The 15,878-nt window shown below is 37.9% G+C and overlaps 5 protein-coding genes across 10 annotated transcripts in view; 3 read left to right on the forward strand and 2 right to left on the reverse strand.

Annotated features, from left to right (window-relative positions):
- Positions 1 to 71: 71 nt before the first annotated feature.
- On the forward strand, positions 72 to 2,949 carry LOC117604200 (uncharacterized). The gene is made up of 3 exons (XM_034324053.2): positions 72 to 513; positions 585 to 2,266; positions 2,337 to 2,949. Exons 1-3 carry the CDS (start codon positions 510 to 512, stop codon positions 2,910 to 2,912), a joined length of 2,262 nt encoding a protein of 753 aa, XP_034179944.2. The 5' UTR covers positions 72 to 509; the 3' UTR covers positions 2,913 to 2,949.
- Positions 2,950 to 3,021: 72 nt separating this feature from the next.
- On the reverse strand, positions 3,022 to 4,661 carry LOC117604204 (uncharacterized). 4 transcript variants are annotated; one of them, XM_034324059.2, is made up of 4 exons: positions 4,548 to 4,661; positions 3,517 to 3,702; positions 3,270 to 3,424; positions 3,022 to 3,181 (listed from the first exon to the last, which is right to left on the reverse strand). In XM_034324059.2, the coding sequence occupies exons 1-4, from the start codon at positions 4,551 to 4,553 to the stop codon at positions 3,058 to 3,060; spliced, it is 471 nt and encodes a 156-aa protein (XP_034179950.2). In that variant the 5' UTR covers positions 4,554 to 4,661; the 3' UTR covers positions 3,022 to 3,057. The 4 variants fall into 4 exon arrangements, with proteins under 4 accessions (XP_034179950.2, XP_034179951.1, XP_034179949.1 ...); XM_034324060.2 differs by lacking the exon at positions 4,548 to 4,661 and adding an exon at positions 3,780 to 3,921 and having other exon boundaries at positions 3,517 to 3,692; XM_034324058.2 differs by lacking the exon at positions 4,548 to 4,661 and having other exon boundaries at positions 3,517 to 3,877.
- Positions 4,662 to 6,137: 1,476 nt separating this feature from the next.
- abs (ATP-dependent RNA helicase abstrakt) lies at positions 6,138 to 8,849 on the forward strand. The gene is made up of 9 exons (XM_034323632.2): positions 6,138 to 6,295; positions 6,372 to 6,645; positions 6,716 to 7,061; positions 7,153 to 7,443; positions 7,512 to 7,674; positions 7,746 to 8,046; positions 8,122 to 8,271; positions 8,345 to 8,527; positions 8,606 to 8,849. The coding sequence occupies exons 1-9, from the start codon at positions 6,263 to 6,265 to the stop codon at positions 8,740 to 8,742; spliced, it is 1,878 nt and encodes a 625-aa protein (XP_034179523.2). The 5' UTR covers positions 6,138 to 6,262; the 3' UTR covers positions 8,743 to 8,849.
- A 92-nt stretch (positions 8,850 to 8,941) lies between these two features.
- Positions 8,942 to 12,318, forward strand: LOC117603988 (uncharacterized). The gene is made up of 6 exons (XM_034323638.2): positions 8,942 to 9,236; positions 9,312 to 9,817; positions 10,392 to 10,589; positions 10,659 to 10,797; positions 10,863 to 11,009; positions 12,236 to 12,318. The coding sequence occupies exons 1-6, from the start codon at positions 8,978 to 8,980 to the stop codon at positions 12,316 to 12,318; spliced, it is 1,332 nt and encodes a 443-aa protein (XP_034179529.2). The 5' UTR covers positions 8,942 to 8,977.
- LOC117603982 (disintegrin and metalloproteinase domain-containing protein 10) overlaps positions 10,853 to 15,878 on the reverse strand; it is a 31,386-nt gene continuing 26,360 nt past the window's right edge. For all 3 annotated transcript variants that reach the window (XM_034323627.2, XM_034323626.2, XM_076690976.1), the window contains one exon: positions 10,853 to 15,585. In XM_034323627.2, coding sequence (XP_034179518.1) covers positions 14,536 to 15,585 — 1,050 coding nt within the window. In that variant the 3' untranslated portion in view covers positions 10,853 to 14,535. The remainder of the gene's footprint in view (positions 15,586 to 15,878) is intronic.

Raw genomic sequence — 15,878 nt, forward strand, 5'->3', positions numbered from 1 at the left:
AACATGAAAAACAAAATACATTTCGTTTGAATTTTACGTTAAGTTGGACAATTGTATTCGCAGTGAATCCCGGAATCTTATCGCAGACATTAGTGAACTCTCAATCTCAGTACGATACAGTACGATAATGTATTGCTAAGTGATCGCAGGGACGTATTTAGATAACTTTATAATCTTATGTTAATAATACATTCTTACATAGTTACGAACGAAAAGTAAATAACGCGAATAAACATTTTTTGTTCAGAAACAATCGATGTAAACTCATAGTGACATCTTGTAAGACAATTGTATCTTAATGCATGACGAATTATATTTTTAATAAGACGTAGAGCTTTAGTAACGCACAGAAGCTTGATCTTGTAGCTCTTTTAGTAGTATCATTAATGACAAAGTGTTCTTTGACGTAATCTCTGTAAATACATCATTGGTGAACGAATTTTACGGAAATATTTGTTGTGAAACTCATATAAATAGCATCAAAAGGAGCATTGAAAGGCATCAAAACAATGGGTAAATATATATTTTTAGTAAGATTGAAACAACTGTTTACAGAAAGTAAATTTTTTATTTTATTCTTGTAGGTAACTCGCAAAATACAAAAGCGACAAATGTTTCGTGTAATTCTTCACGATCGTCCAATACTCCAGAACAGAGGTCTAACTCTTCAGAACAACCATTCAAACCTTCTATACAATTTTACCAAGCTTTGGCACAAACGTCCGAGACTTTGGTACAAACGTCCAAAACTTCGGTACAATCGGTCACAACTTTAAGACAATCATCTAATACTTCGGCCGAATTGTACAAAACTTCACTTTCTGCATCAGTTAAACCACCACAGCATACAAAAGTGACAAATGTTTCGTGTAGTTCTTCAAGGTCGTCCAATACTCTAGGACAGAGGTCTAATTCTTCAGAATATCCAGTCAAACCTTCTGTACAATTACACAAAACTTCGGTACAAACGTCCAATCCTTCGGTACAATCGGTCACAACTTTAAGACGATCATCTAATACTTCGGCCCAATTGCACAACGCTTCACTTTCTGCGTCAGTTAAACCACCACAGCATACAAAAGCGCCAAATGTTTCATATAGTTTTTCAACATTGTCCAATACTCCAGAACAAAGGAACTCTTCAGAACAATCATTCAAACCTTCTGTACAATTACCCAAAACTTCGATACAAACGTCCAATCCTTCAGTACAATCAGTCACAACTTTAAGACGATCATCTAATACTTCGGCCGAATTGCACAATGCTTCACTTTCTACATCAGTTAAACCACTACAGCATACAAAAGTGACAAATGTTTCGTGTAGTTCTTCAAGGTCGTCCAATACTCTAGGACAGAGGTCTAATTCTTCAGAATATCCAGTCAAACCTTCTGTACAATTACACAAAACTTCGGTACAAACGTCCAATCCTTCGGTACAATCGGTCACAACTTTAAGACGATCATCTAATACTTCGGCCCAATTGCACAACGCTTCACTTTCTGCGTCAGTTAAACCACCACAGCATACAAAAGCGCCAAATGTTTCATATAATTTTTCAACATTGTCCAATACTCCAGAACAAAGGAATTCTTCAGAACAATCATTCAAACCTTCTGTACAATTACCCAAAACTTCGATACAAACGTCCAATCCTTCAGTACAATCAGTCACAACTTTAAGACAATCATCTAATACTTCGGCCCAATTGCACAATCCTTCACTTTCTGCGTCGATTAACCCACCACAGCATACAAAAGCGACAAATGTTTCATATAGTTTTTCAACATTGTCCAATACTCCAGAACAAAGGAACTCTTCAGAACAATCATTCAAACCTTCTGTACAATTACCCAAAACTTCGATACAAACATCCAATCCTTCGGTACAATCGGTCATAAGTTTAGGACAATCATCTGATACTTCGGCCCAACCACACAGTGCTTCACTTTTTGAGTCGGTTAAACCACCACCGTCGTTCATGACGGAAGAAGAATTTTTTCAAAAATGGCCATCATGGAAAAGCGATTTTTTAATATATAAAAAGATATCAGATATAAGTAAACCTGGTAATGTCAAATGGGGAGATAAGTTACGAAATGTAATGGGACCAGTTGGACTAAAAATATGTAATGTATTTACATTTAACTTGAATGAAAAAAACGATTTGGATATATTATTGAAGAAGTTTGATGACTACTACACTTTTGCATCAAAAGAGAAGCTACCAGATGAAGATACCTACATGTACATACGTCACTTGCAGGTAAATAATAAAACGTTTAAAATAGTCTTTGTGTTAATAGAATTAATATAAATATGATTTTATTTTTTAGTTGACAGCAAGTAAAGCAAATTTTAAAGATGAAGAAGGATTAGTAAGAAATAAAATTTTGAAAGAAATTGACGAACGCACATTTACCAATACTGCAAAAGCACTCATACCAGGGTTCATATTTTCTTCCAATTTTAATAATTTAACATGCAAGGAAATTGCATTTATTTGGAAACTGTATGATGGAAATTTTACGGAAGATTGTTACCGTTGCGGAAATAATCATAGTGATGAAAATTGCCCATCATTAGGAAAACAATGTCTCAAATGCAATGAATTGAATCATTCTGTCAAAAGATGTCCAACCGTTTTTATTACTAATTGTCATTACTGTGGGGATTCTCATTTAAAGAAAAAATGCCCTGCTTATAAAGAAACTTGTACCAAGTGTAATAAGCTAAATCATTTTTCTTGGAAATGTCAATCTCAAATTTTAAATTGTCACTTTTGTGGTTTAACTCATGGTGCATCTAGATCACTCTGTCCAGCAATCAATACTCTCTGTACTATTTGCAAAACAAAGGGACATTTTGCTGGAAAATGTAAGAACCGTTCTTCTTCTAGGAATGATATATAATTATTGATTACATACTAAAGACTAAAATGACTAGAAAATATATATATTGTTTTGTCCATATTAATTTGAAATATTTTATAAGCAAACAGGTACAATAAAATATGTATGAAATATCTTTACAAATATAATCTTCAAGCAATTTTTCTCAAACAAAAGTTTGAGTACAATGCAATGTATCTATATTTTCATTCACTAAACGTTTCCCTTCTTTCTCCATTTTATCCCATTGTAACTGTAACATATTGTTTTGCCCTCTAGTGCGATAATAACTAAAGCAAAATACAACTAAATAAAAATTTATTAATTTCAGATTTCTTGAAAAGTATCATTAACAAAATATAGTTACATATTACTTACTATCTATATTCTGAACGTGCTATTGGAACTAACAGTGTCATTACAGTCCATGTACCTGTCATATCACGAACTGGTACCAAATGTGTAATTTCCAATACAGGTTCCGATTCTTCTATCTTCAGGATTCCATATACTTTAAATACAATGTGTTTTTCCTGATAAATACAAACATGTTGTGGAAATACATTACATAAATAACATCATTAAAATATAATACATTAATAATACTCCCAAACAAACCACTTACCCATATTGCACAATATGTATCATTTGGACCCTTACTATATATATCATCAAGATCTAAATTTTTGAAACTTATTGGAAATTCTGAACTATTTCCAGGTGTTAATGACAGAAGTGCAGCCCGCGTTCCAGTCTTTGGAATAAGTTCTCCTAATGTTTGTATTGTTTTAACACCGTTTTCTTCATGATCCTCAAAAGAAAGAAAGGTTTGAATGTCCTCTACTAACAGAGGAATGTACGGGATATCATTATACAATAAATTATTACGTGTCCCTAAAGAAATCCTCCAATTGTCAGATTGAACTGCTCCATTCATTTTTTGATACCGACATTTTTAACACAAATACGATACATAATAGAAGTATTTCAATAGTACTGAATAGTACATATATACACCGCCGAGCACCACGAGCACCTTCGCAGTCCCTCTAGGGAAAATGGCGGTTTAAGCCAACAGTGAGGAAGGTGCCCTGCCGTTAAATATGACACCGTGAGCCAACAGGTATTATGCCCAATCCACGGTAGACACATTTCTATTTGAACAAATAACAAAACTCTCCCATGGGTCGGTGAGGGGTCTTATTCAAGATTTCCCCACATTAAAAAAAAAAACAATTTCCAGACAATTTCCGTTATCAACCATTCGACCTAGAGCGAAGTGAACCCCCTCAGTCTTATAGCGACAGCCGAGGGATGCAGATCTACCTGCTAAACATACATATACCCATATTTTAATTTTTGCGTTCATTTAATTTGCTCTATTTATCTTCTTAGCTTATTGAATAAACTCATTAGGAGGACGAACGTGTTAATTTTATTACTCCCGTATGCATCCTTTACATCCCTGATTCCCTTACATCACTGCATCCTTTACATCCTTGCTTTCTTTATATACTTGCATCCTTTACACCTCTGCGTCCCTCACATCACCGTATGCCTAACATCCCTCTATCCTGTACACCTTTTTATCCCTTCCACCCTTCAATCCTTTACTTCCCCCTCTTCCTTAAATGTCTATTCCTCTTACAACCCTACCTGCATCCCACAAATCACTCGATTCCCTACAATCTGCGGTGCCTTATATCCCTTTATCACTTATTGCATCCTTGAAGTAACGCTTTCGGCGTTCGTAACAGCGCCCTCTAGTGGCGAGAAAAGGAACTAAGGTGCGAATAAATTTAGCGCCCCCTGGCGGTAGAAAAAGGAACTAAACCATGCACAACTTTTGGCCCTCTAGCGGCAGAAATTCGAACTAAAATTTTCACGCCGAAACAGCGCCCTCTGGTGGTAGAAAAAGGAACTAAATCATGCACGGGTTTTGGTCCCCTAGCGGCAAAAATTGGAACTAAAATTTTCACGCTGAAACAGCGCCCTCTGGTGGTAGAAAAAGGAACTAAACCAGGCAGAAATTTTGGCCCTCTAGCGGGAAAAATTTGAACTAAAATGTTCACGTCGCAGCAGCGCCCCCTGGCGGTAGAAAAAGGAACTAAATCATGCAGAAATTTTGGCCCTCTATCGGCAAAAATTGGAACTAAAATTTTCACGCCGAAAGAGCGCCCTCTAGCGGTAAAAGAAGGAACTAAATTTGTATAAGACTTTACTTACCTTTACTTACCTTTACCCGAACCAATTCTTGTAGTATATTATTATATTTATAATATATTTATTATAAGGGTTGTAGGGATGCAAGAGATGTAGGAATATAAGAGATGTCAGGATGGAAGGAATGCAGGAACACAAGGAATACCGGGATATAGGAAGTGCTGGGATGTAAGGGCTGCAGAGATACAAAGGATACGAGGATACAGTGATTTGGAAGTAGTCCCTGCAAGGTCCATGAAAAGAATGAAAAAAATAAATAACTGCAAACGGAAGCCTCGGTCCATTAAGAGTAAGAATAGGATAAACAATAACTGGAAAGGCTCACAAAGAAAAATAAAATAATAGATAATTAGGAATCGTGGATTTGTCCCATAAAGGAGAATAAAATAATTAATAACTGGAAAGGGTGAATTTTAGTCCATAAGGAAGGATAAAATAAAAAATAACTGGAAAAAGTGAGGAGGGGTTCATAAGGAAGAATAGAATCTTATATTATAAAGCGCAAAGACGATCTTGGGGTGTTAGAGGCCCCGAAGCACCCGAAACTCGGGGTTCTTGACACCCCGGATGCCATAATGTCGATATGCAGAGCATTACCCGAACTTCGGGGTCCCCAACACCCCAACCATCGGCCATTGCGCCATCTATATAAGAGCGGCACAAACTATTCGTTAACTTACCGACTGCCGAAGGGTCGATTACCGACTGTCCCACGCGCAAGCACGCTTTTTTCAAATCTTATATACATTCGCCATACTTTTGCTTCTGTTTCTCATCATCGACGCTACAATCATTCCATTCGCTTACAGGTACTTTTACATCATACTGCCTTACTCGCTCTATTACGTCCCCCTTTTAGTCGCCTCTTACGACAGGCAGGGGATACCGTGGCTGTATTCTAAGCCCCCCTGTCACAGGGGGAAAACAGACACGATTATCATACTGGCTATGCTCTCTGCATTCTCATCAGGGGTGTCTGGGACCCCAGAAATCATGACCACTCAAAAACAAAGGCATGTCCAAGTCTTCTACATCTGCAATCACTGCTAACACGCTCCTGCGCGTTACATCGTTTTGTATCATTTTGTATCTGCAGCAATCTGCAATGAGTGGGACGGTATCAAGTATTTGTTACTAATTTATTAACAATGGAACAAAATAAAGAAGAGCTTGCTCGAAAGGTTAATATAACAACATTTGATTTAGTATGATTAATATATCTGTAACTTTGTTAAACAAGAATGTTTCATGATACAGAGATATAGAAGAGAAGGACAAAAAGATGAAAATCCTTTGGATGCAGATGATAATTATGAACCTTATGTACCAGTGAAAGAACGTAAAAAACAACAGCTAGCTAAGCTTGGTAAACTTGGACAACTCAAAGATGAAGCAGCTGCTGGAATTATGGGGAAAAGTAGTAGTGAAAATGAAAAAGATGATGCAGATGATGATGATGGACAAGTATGGGGAAGAAAGTCAAACATTTCACTTTTGGATCAACATACTGAATTAAAAAAATTAGCAGAAGGTAGATGATTATGAATGTATAACAAGCTGTTTGTTGCAACTAAATTATTTAACTGATAATATTTTTACAGCTAAGAAGGAAAGTGCTATGGAGAAACAATTGAAAGAAGAAGAAAAGATCTTAGAAAGCGTAGCAGAAAATAAAGCTTTGATGGGTGTAGCAGAATTGGCAAAGGGTATTCAATATGAAGATCCAATAAAAACTAGTTGGAGATCTCCAAGAGCTGTACTAGCTCTTGGAGAAGCAAGGCACGAACGGGTTAGAAGAAAACTCAGGATTTTGGTGGAAGGAGATGATATTCCACCACCACTGAAAAGTTTTAAAGAAATGAAATTTCACCGGGGTATCTTGAATGGTTTAGAACAGAAGGGTATTTTTAAGCCCACGCCAATTCAAGTTCAAGGAATACCAACAGTGTTAGTATACACTTACAATTAGTATAACTTTATAAGCATTTCTTATTACATTGTAGATATAAAATATTTGTTTTCTTCTGCTGTATTATAGATTATCTGGTCGCGATATGATTGGCATAGCTTTCACTGGCAGTGGAAAAACGTTGGTATTTGTTTTACCCATTATAATGTTCTGTTTAGAACAAGAAGTAGCAATGCCATTTGTAAGAAATGAAGGACCGTATGGTTTAATCATTTGTCCGTCACGAGAATTAGCTAAACAGACGTACGACATTATTCGGCATTATACAAATAGTTTACGTCAAGCGGGCTGTCCTGAGATACGTAGTTGTTTAGCAATTGGCGGTGTACCTGTATCCGAATCTTTAGAAGTTATTAATAAGTAAGTAACTTGATAATATTTAGATTCTTATGTCTTTTGTATTATATCAAGGACTAATATTATTATAGAGGCGTGCATATCATGGTAGCAACTCCCGGGCGATTAATGGACATGTTAGATAAAAAGATGGTAAAACTTAGCGTATGTCGTTATCTCTGTATGGATGAAGCAGATCGCATGATCGATATGGGATTTGAAGAGGATGTGCGAACAATTTTCTCGTTTTTTAGGGTACATATATCACTGTATTTTGGATATCATACCACTAGCCACATATGCTAAAGCTATACATTTTTTTATAGGGTCAAAGACAAACATTATTATTTTCTGCAACTATGCCAAAAAAGATTCAAAATTTTGCTCGTTCAGCGTTAGTAAAACCTGTCACGATCAACGTTGGTCGCGCGGGAGCCGCATCAATGAATGTAATACAAGAAGTTGAATATGTCAAGCAAGAGGCTAAAATCGTGTACCTTTTGGAGTGCCTGCAAAAAACTCCACCACCGGTACTTATATTTGCCGAGAAGAAGCAAGATGTGGATGCTATTCATGAATATTTATTACTGAAAGGTGTTGAAGCAGTAGCAATACATGGTGGAAAAGGTTCGTTGATAGTTGACATAGCTTTTTTAAAATATTTCTTAGGTATTTCTTTAATTCGTTAATTTTTTTTTTCAGACCAAGAAGAAAGATCGCGTTCTGTGGAGGCTTTCCGTCAAGGTCGAAAAGATGTATTAGTTGCAACTGATGTTGCATCTAAGGGTCTCGATTTTGCTGATGTGCAACATGTTATAAATTATGATATGCCTGATGACGTAGAAAATTATGGTAATTTATTATGCCTTTATAATGATTGAGCAGAGATTGATTTAATAATTAAATAATGTGTTTTCTTGTACAGTACATAGAATCGGAAGAACTGGTCGTTCTGGACGAACGGGAATAGCGACAACGTTCATTAACAAAGCAAATGATGAATCCGTGTTGCTTGATCTTAAACATTTACTTATGGAAGCGAAACAAAAGGTTCCACCATTCTTATTGGAACTTTGTTCAGAAAACGAGAAGTACCTGAATTTGGGAGGTAAGATGATTCGTGTTACGTTATTTATAACTGGTATTACATTCAGAAAAAAATTAAATTGTTTTCATTATACTTTAGACGAACGTGGGTGCAGTTACTGTGGTGGTCTCGGTCACAGAATCACGGATTGTCCTAAACTTGAAGCCATTCAGAATAAACAGGCATCGAATATTGGACGCCGTGATTATCTGGCTAGCAATGCAGCCGACTATTAAATGCATGACCTTAACCGAGAATATTTTGTATATATTTTTGACAAAATGGTTATTTTCTAGATTTTATAAGAGAACATTTCAATCGCTGTAAATAGTAATTCAATAAAATTTAAGTTATCTTACTTTCATATTTTTTTTCTTTAATTCGTCACCTGATGTTTTTTGTTTTTGGTATACTTCGCGTAACGAATAGAAGTTTTGTTAGCAAATTGTGTCCGCGTTTCAATTTTGCAAGATGATATTTAACGAAGATGATGGAAAGGACGATGAATATTTCAAAAGGATCAAGGAGCAACAAGAGGACGAAATGGAGAACCGACGTCGAGCGCTGATAAAAAAGTGTGAAATTAAACAACGTTTACGGCAACATCATATTAAACGTAAAGAAGCATCGGAAACGGAGAAAGTTCAACGTGTCCAAGAAGCTGTTGAGTTGAAAGTTCGTCAAATTGAACTGACGGAACGATTAGCTAAAGAACTGTCGCGTCGTAAACGTAAAACTATATAAACTTTAATTACATCGTTATTAAGTTATCGTATTAATGCAACAATTTGTTATTACAACACAGATATCGAACAACAAGAAGCAGTAAAATGCAAGAAAAAGAAATCTACTGTTTCATCGGTTTCCGACTGTGCATTAGAGAAGATACACGCCGAATTAATCAAGGGACGAAAACAAGATGAAGAAACACAGACTTCTCAGTCGTTTAACAAATGGTGTTTCAGCGAAGTGTCTAAAACAGAGCAGCAAGAAAGAAAATTGAATTACAGAAGGGAGTTGCAAAACCAACTGATAAATAATCGTCGAAGACTGCGCGAGAAAGAAGAAGAGAAGCATCGAGAACGAAAGATATTGGAAGAAGTTGGTGAAGCAATGTTGAAAGAGGACTTGCAAGCAGAGAAACAGAAACGAGAAACTGCTACTATGTTGCAAGCAGAAAGGACCGCGTTCCTTAAAGCTCGAGAATTTTGGAAGGAGAAACGAAGGGAAATTTTGAAACAAGAGCACGATGAGATATCGAGGACCATTGCTAAAAAAGAAGCTCAACAAAAAAGGGAGGCTGAAGGAAAGGTTGAAAAGAAATAGATATTACGTTGCTATACAGTGTTCGACAACAGGTGGGCAAAATTTTAAGGGGTGATTCTAGGGATCAAAATAAGACGAAAATAAAGAATAACGAAATAGCGTTTGCAGCTTTGTTTTCCAGTAACTAACGTTTAAATATTCGAGTAAAAAGCGCCTGAAACCTGCAACCCGCCTAGCCCCGACGACTGAACGTCAGGTCAGCAGGGGAAGGTACAGTCATAACCAAGAATCGTTGAATAATAGAAACTTACCTCGTGCTATTCTGTTTCTCACAATCAGTACTGCAGCATTCGGCTTTCTCTTCTTGGTTATGACTGTACCTACCCCTGCTGACCTGACGTTCAGTCGTCGGTGCTGGGCGGGTTGCATGTTTCAGGCGCTTTTTACTCGAATTTTTAAACGTAAATTACTGGAAAACAAAGCCGCAAACGCTATTTCGTTATTCTTGATTTTCGTCTTATTTTGATCCCTAGAATCACCCCTTAAAATTTTGTCCACCTATTGTCGAACATCCTGTATTGTAGCGGTAAATACGTTAACATTGATTTTACATTGTTAGACTGACATTCGTACAACAAAAGAAGCGATGGTAGAGAAATTGTCGGAAAAATTAATGGAAGAAGAACGCAAGAAAATGGAACGAGAAGAAATTTGTCGTGAATTGTATTTAGCAGAGAAGGAGGCTGAATTGGCGAGAGAGGCGATGAAACTGGCGACGAATAAGAAACGAACCGCAAAGGAGTTATTGCAGGACATGGTAACATTTAAGTTACGTTTCTACGTTAAACAAGGAAATGACAAAAATAGACAAAAATCAACTAATTAGGCGAAGCATCAGAAGGCTGTAGCTGAAAAGAAAGCTAAGGAAAGCGAGATTGATGCAGCCTTCGCCAAATATTTGGCCGAGGAGAGAAGAAATCAGAATGAAAAGAAAAGGCAGGAGGAACAAGCACGACGTGAAAAAAGTATAATCTAATGGAATCTGTAATTAAATGTTAAATACGCGAATACCATTATATTTTACTTTTAGATATTCAATATGGAAATGAATTGCGAGAAGCTATAACTAGAAATAGATTGCAACGCTTGAGGGATGCTGCACAAAATGATGGAAATGAAGATGATAGGAAAGAGAAGAATAAAAATATGTTTATGTGGAACAACAATGACGAGGATCGTAAAATTAAGTGCCATTCTGAATCAGTCCTCGAAACCTTAAAATTTCAAGGGCAAAAGAATGCAACCCCCAAATAAAATCTTTGTCTTCGGTTAGCTTAAGATCCCGCAAAATTCTTAAATATTTTAAGGATTATTTCTACGTCTATTTATTGGTATACAGATATATACAATGATTCGCGAAAGACATTGCTCTCGTGGCTCTCGTTATTTATACAAAGTCCGTGTAAAAATACAGCAGCCCCATCTTATATCGGATATAAGTACGTGATAAATTAACAGTCTCGCCTCGTTAGTATTCCAACATTGAAAAATCGGACGGGAACAACTGGTCAACTAGTTCTACCTGTCGAATTTTTCTTGCCAGTCGAGGCAAATAAAGCCCTCGAGGGATCTTCTTTTTCCACCCCTTCACCCCTTCACCCCTTCCTGCTCACACGAATTCACACGACAGCATTGTTGCTAAACACGCTTTTTCTTTGTTAAACGAATTTAAAAAACGAAAAGAAAAATAGAAGGGGTTGAAGTAGCGATACAAGGAGCACCCGAGTGTTAGGAATGACTATAAGTATGAACGTTAGTTTTTCTCGGTTGACAGACAGTTGCCATAGTCGCTTATAGACTAATCAATCAATCGTATCGTAACGACAACAAGTAAATTAGTAACTATTAATTAAAAAACATTACGTGAGGGGAAACGATGACACTCTGAAAATTAATTCGTAAAACGAACATTCCTGAGATCGTAGAAAAATCGTTTTGTCGTTTCCTTTCGAGGAATATGATCGTAAACTTCAACATGGATATGCTACCAGTTCAATACTATCTAATACCTTAAATCTATTGAATCTATGTATCTTCACTCATCGAAATTTCCTGTTCGATGTTACGGCTCTGACCTACAGCTCGTTTTTGCAATTGAAAAATCGTAAAACATCAAGGGATATAAAGAACGAGAGAATCAGGCGACATGGCCACTACTGGTTCAGAACCGGTGAAGTTCACGAATTTAACACAGATTGGTCTTAAAAGTAAAATCACATTTTTCTTAGACAACCCATTTGCCTACATTGACTCGCTGTTGTTTAATTAACGCGGCAGCTTTTCTCGAGCAAAACGAAGCAAAAAAGTTGCAATCAACTTTCTTTTCTTTTCGCTCGACGAATGTTAATTAATGCTTATTCAAATAAATTCTTGTCTCCTAACTAATCGCTTACATGGTATTAGGCCAATGGGTTAATCAAATATCAGCCACGGTCGAATTGAACAGTCGATTGATCAATGGAATTTCCAGTCACGAAGAGAACTGACCATTCATTCGGCACGTGTTTGCTAAACGTGTGTATGTATATATACATATATAAACTCATGTAAAAGTAAAATCACATATCCTTATGATTTAAGTACACGTACGCCAGGTATGTATACACACAAGCGATATTTTTCTTTTCAGTTACTCGCAGCTCTAATTTTATTTAGAAGTGGGCAAACGAAGCATTAGATTATTAGTTTGAAACAAAGTATTCTTAAATGGAGTTTCACATTTCATCTGATAGAGTTGATATTATTGAAAGAAATCGCATAGAATACATTATGGCAGTATTTATCGCAGCATTCTTATAATTATTAATGTCGGAGGATAGATTTGCCCACCTCTATCGCTTAACGTTAAGTCCCACCATGGATGAACAAATTTGATTATGAATTTTCAAAACCCGTTGAAACATTTCTTGTCTTTCGCGTACAAGTATTTGTCTTTAACAGATATAATTCTCGCAAGTCTTTAAGTACGTGTCTCTTTTTCTTGGGTGAAATTGATGAGCTAACTGATTCAATGCTACCTACGACCAATTCGATCTTTAAAGAGGGATTAAGTGAATAAGAGCTACCCAGATCAGCTCGAGTACTAGAATAATTTCGAAGCATTAATTTCAGCAAAGGATAAGAGTAGATTGGACGCGTGATCTGCGAACGAAAGGAACTTAAATTCGATTGGACATGAATAGAATTTAACCCTATGCCTTAGCGGTTTTCTTAGTGGAATAACGCGACAAAGGTGAAGTTTTATTAGAATCTAAATTCAATAAGGCGAAAGGGTTAAAATGATTGCAACGTTTAAGTTACATGGACTAATAGCACCGCACGGTAATGATAGACGATTTTATCAATCTATTTCGCATTATGCTTCGATCATTTTCAACAGTTAAGCGAAGAAATGGAATGGAACTCGTGGAAAACTTAGCGGAATGCGTGTCGTTAAGTCTCGTATCTTTCATACAGTCTCAAAAATATAAATAGCTCGACGAGTTTGTCATCACTTTACGCATTGGAAATGCAAATAATCCGGCAAGGTTTACACCGCGATTAGGAGTTGCCGGAAATAGGAACCATGAGAATAGTATGTCTGATGAACAGCAAGTGCAGCCGATGAAATATTGAGAAAATGCTTGGCAGACGATCATTCGAACTTATTTCTACGTTCTTAAAAAATATTCTTGTTCTTCTTAAGGATCAATATCATTCGGTATTCGACGTTAAGCTGCCTGCGAACTTGCTGCTCTTCCGACAACTATCGTGTAGCCAAGGAAAACTTAAAAAAGAAAAAAGTAAAACGAAAGTTCTCTTCCGACCGCGAGATCCCTTTTCCCCAAGTTTCGAGCAGCGGTGTACGATAGGCACGATAATAGTAAATAGTTTAAGTATCTCTTATCCTCTTGAAAATACGTCGATAGATCACCTATTAAAATTCGCTATTCGGCTCGATCGAACGCTGATCCCTGAACGTTGAAGCCCTGCGATCGCAAACGAACTAATAAAAATCGACCTTCGGCGAAAGGAAAGTTCAAGGCTAAAGCAGATCCTTGTTAAAATTCGAATCTCTTCTGCCTTCTATGCACACACGATTGCAGAGTAAGTCCTTTTTAAAAAGGATGAATATAATTTGGCCCCTTTTCTTTGGAAGAAGAAAACTTGGCTTGGATCGTTCAACTAGCACTTCCATTAAAACGCGTATAATGTCCTTTCAATCGATCAATCACAATTATCGATCACGAAAGATTCACGGAGATGAACGTCGTCTTATAACTAGGAAGACGTGGGGGGAAAAACAGCGAAAAGCGTACAGGACGCGTGTGTATTGCCTGCTTCTCGTCGTGCGTACTTATTCTTAAAAAAATACATTTCAGCTAGAACGAAAGAAGCTCGTTCGGGGTTCCGCTTTAAGAAAACACGTCCAGCAGCCATTAAAATCTAACGCGATAAAACGGACCTGGTTCGTTCACCTATAGTTTCGCCAACGACAAGATGATTCCTATTTTGATTTTATATTCTAATCGAACGTAATTGTTGTACTTGTTTTTAGCGAAACGGAGATCGAACCAGAGGATGGCATACGAAATGTCCACTCGTAGTTCGTTGGACGGGATTTCTCGGTGCACCAAATTCGTTCTTTCCTATCCATTCAAGTTTCCTCCTGTTACAAAGATTTCTCTAAATAGATTCAATAAATCGTCTTTCGCTCACTGTGGTCACGTATCCGAAAAGAGGAACTCGCTCTCGGATAGCAGCACCTCCAAGTCAGAAGGAACAGTGTGGAGGTCAGAATTGGCCGGTTCAGGTAAATCACCCGCACCGTTTCCGATCCCTGTAGGCGCTATTTGTCTGGCCCTGCCTATTCTGACTCTGTCCTTCTTCTTCACCGTTCTCAGGAGAACGCCTGTCCTTGGAAGCTTTGGTCTGCTGCTCGCGTTTGTCACCAGGGCAGGCACCTGAGCCACTTTGTCCGACTTGCGGAGTTTCACGCTGAATTTAAACGGCGGTTTATAAATCACTTGCAGTTTCGCTCGCTCTTTGCGTGCAGCGGTATTGGCTGGGAGTTTCGGATCTCTGGATTCGGTCGGCCTTCTCGAGACCACCTGCCTGGCTGCAGGTAACCTAGTCCCGGCGCTAGTCAGACCTACGGGAGTTGATTTACTTTTTGGCAAACCAGACGCGTTCGTCCTAGTCGCTTCTGGTCGACAATGCGACGACGCTAGTAGCCAGGAACGAACTTTGCTTTTAGGATCAGCATTTGGTTCGGATTCTTTCTCGGTCTGGATGGCCGAGTAGTCGATCACTTCCTTCTTGTGTTGCTTCTTACGTTTCCTTTTTTCATTATCCGAACTGTTGGCTGCGTTGCTGCTGGAATTTTGCTTGTCCCGAACCGCGAAAGTTTTCTTCCGCTTATTATCTTGCGTCACTGCTGTCGTACCGTCTGCCGATCTCTTTCTGGTGAAGTCTTCGCTGGGATTCGCGGATGCCCTCTTTGCCTGTGGCTGCGGCTGTTTCTTTTTCTTCGACGCATCCTTGCTGGACTTATCAGCCGCGTTGGCGTGAGCATCCTTAGGCTTTCGATGTCTCCTCTTCTCTCTCACTTTTCTGCTGAGCGGAAGTTTTGCACGAACCGCTGGTGGGTGTACCGTGACACCCTCTGTCCCCTCCGGCGGAAGGCGCACAGTTTCCGTCGTCGAGCTGTGTATTATCGTGACCGACTTGAGCTTCGGATCCGGACGTTTGCCCAGCAGTCTCATGCTCACCACCTGGGTGCAGGAAACGCGAGGTGTGAAATATCAACAACAGTAACGGGTGAGATTTGTTGATTCTACTGTTAGCGAGAATACAACAGTGAAATGTTTGACCAAGGCTACGATAATGCTGAAACGTTTGCATATTTGATACTGAAAGCTCTTAATGAGACGAACTGTAAGGTGTTAGGATTTTATGAAAAAATCTAGCAAATACTAGATTACACCATAAATTTTACTTTCGTCTGTTCCTAAACTTACTCTTAACAATTTTCTCATCTGCATTTCTCCTCGATCGTCTCTGATGT

The sequence above is a fragment of the Osmia lignaria genome, chromosome 11, assembly GCF_051020975.1.
Source record: "Osmia lignaria lignaria isolate PbOS001 chromosome 11, iyOsmLign1, whole genome shotgun sequence".
Lineage (NCBI taxonomy): Eukaryota > Metazoa > Arthropoda > Insecta > Hymenoptera > Megachilidae > Osmia > Osmia lignaria.

Excerpts from the sequence above, each read along its gene's own strand:
- LOC117604200 (XM_034324053.2), top strand. Across the intron at positions 2,267-2,336 it reads TGTACATACGTCACTTGCAG|TTGACAGCAAGTAAAGCAAA; the intron begins GTAAATAATAAA and ends TTTATTTTTTAG.
- LOC117604204 (XM_034324058.2), bottom strand. The coding sequence starts at position 3,828 with ATGAATGGAGCAGTTCAATCTGACAATTGGAGGATTTCTTTAGGGACA. Across the intron at positions 3,425-3,516 it reads ATACATATTGTGCAATATGG|GAAAAACACATTGTATTTAA; the intron begins GTAAGTGGTTTG and ends TGTATTTATCAG. Across the intron at positions 3,182-3,269 it reads GCACGTTCAGAATATAGATA|TTATTATCGCACTAGAGGGC; the intron begins GTAAGTAATATG and ends ATTTTGCTTTAG.
- abs (XM_034323632.2), top strand. The coding sequence starts at position 6,263 with ATGGAACAAAATAAAGAAGAGCTTGCTCGAAAG. Across the intron at positions 7,062-7,152 it reads GTTCAAGGAATACCAACAGT|ATTATCTGGTCGCGATATGA; the intron begins GTTAGTATACAC and ends GCTGTATTATAG. Across the intron at positions 8,272-8,344 it reads TGATGACGTAGAAAATTATG|TACATAGAATCGGAAGAACT; the intron begins GTAATTTATTAT and ends TTTCTTGTACAG.
- LOC117603988 (XM_034323638.2), top strand. The coding sequence starts at position 8,978 with ATGATATTTAACGAAGATGATGGAAAGGACGATGAATATTTCAAAAGG. Across the intron at positions 9,818-10,391 it reads AAAGGGAGGCTGAAGGAAAG|ACTGACATTCGTACAACAAA; the intron begins GTTGAAAAGAAA and ends TTACATTGTTAG. Across the intron at positions 10,798-10,862 it reads ACAAGCACGACGTGAAAAAA|ATATTCAATATGGAAATGAA; the intron begins GTATAATCTAAT and ends TTTTACTTTTAG.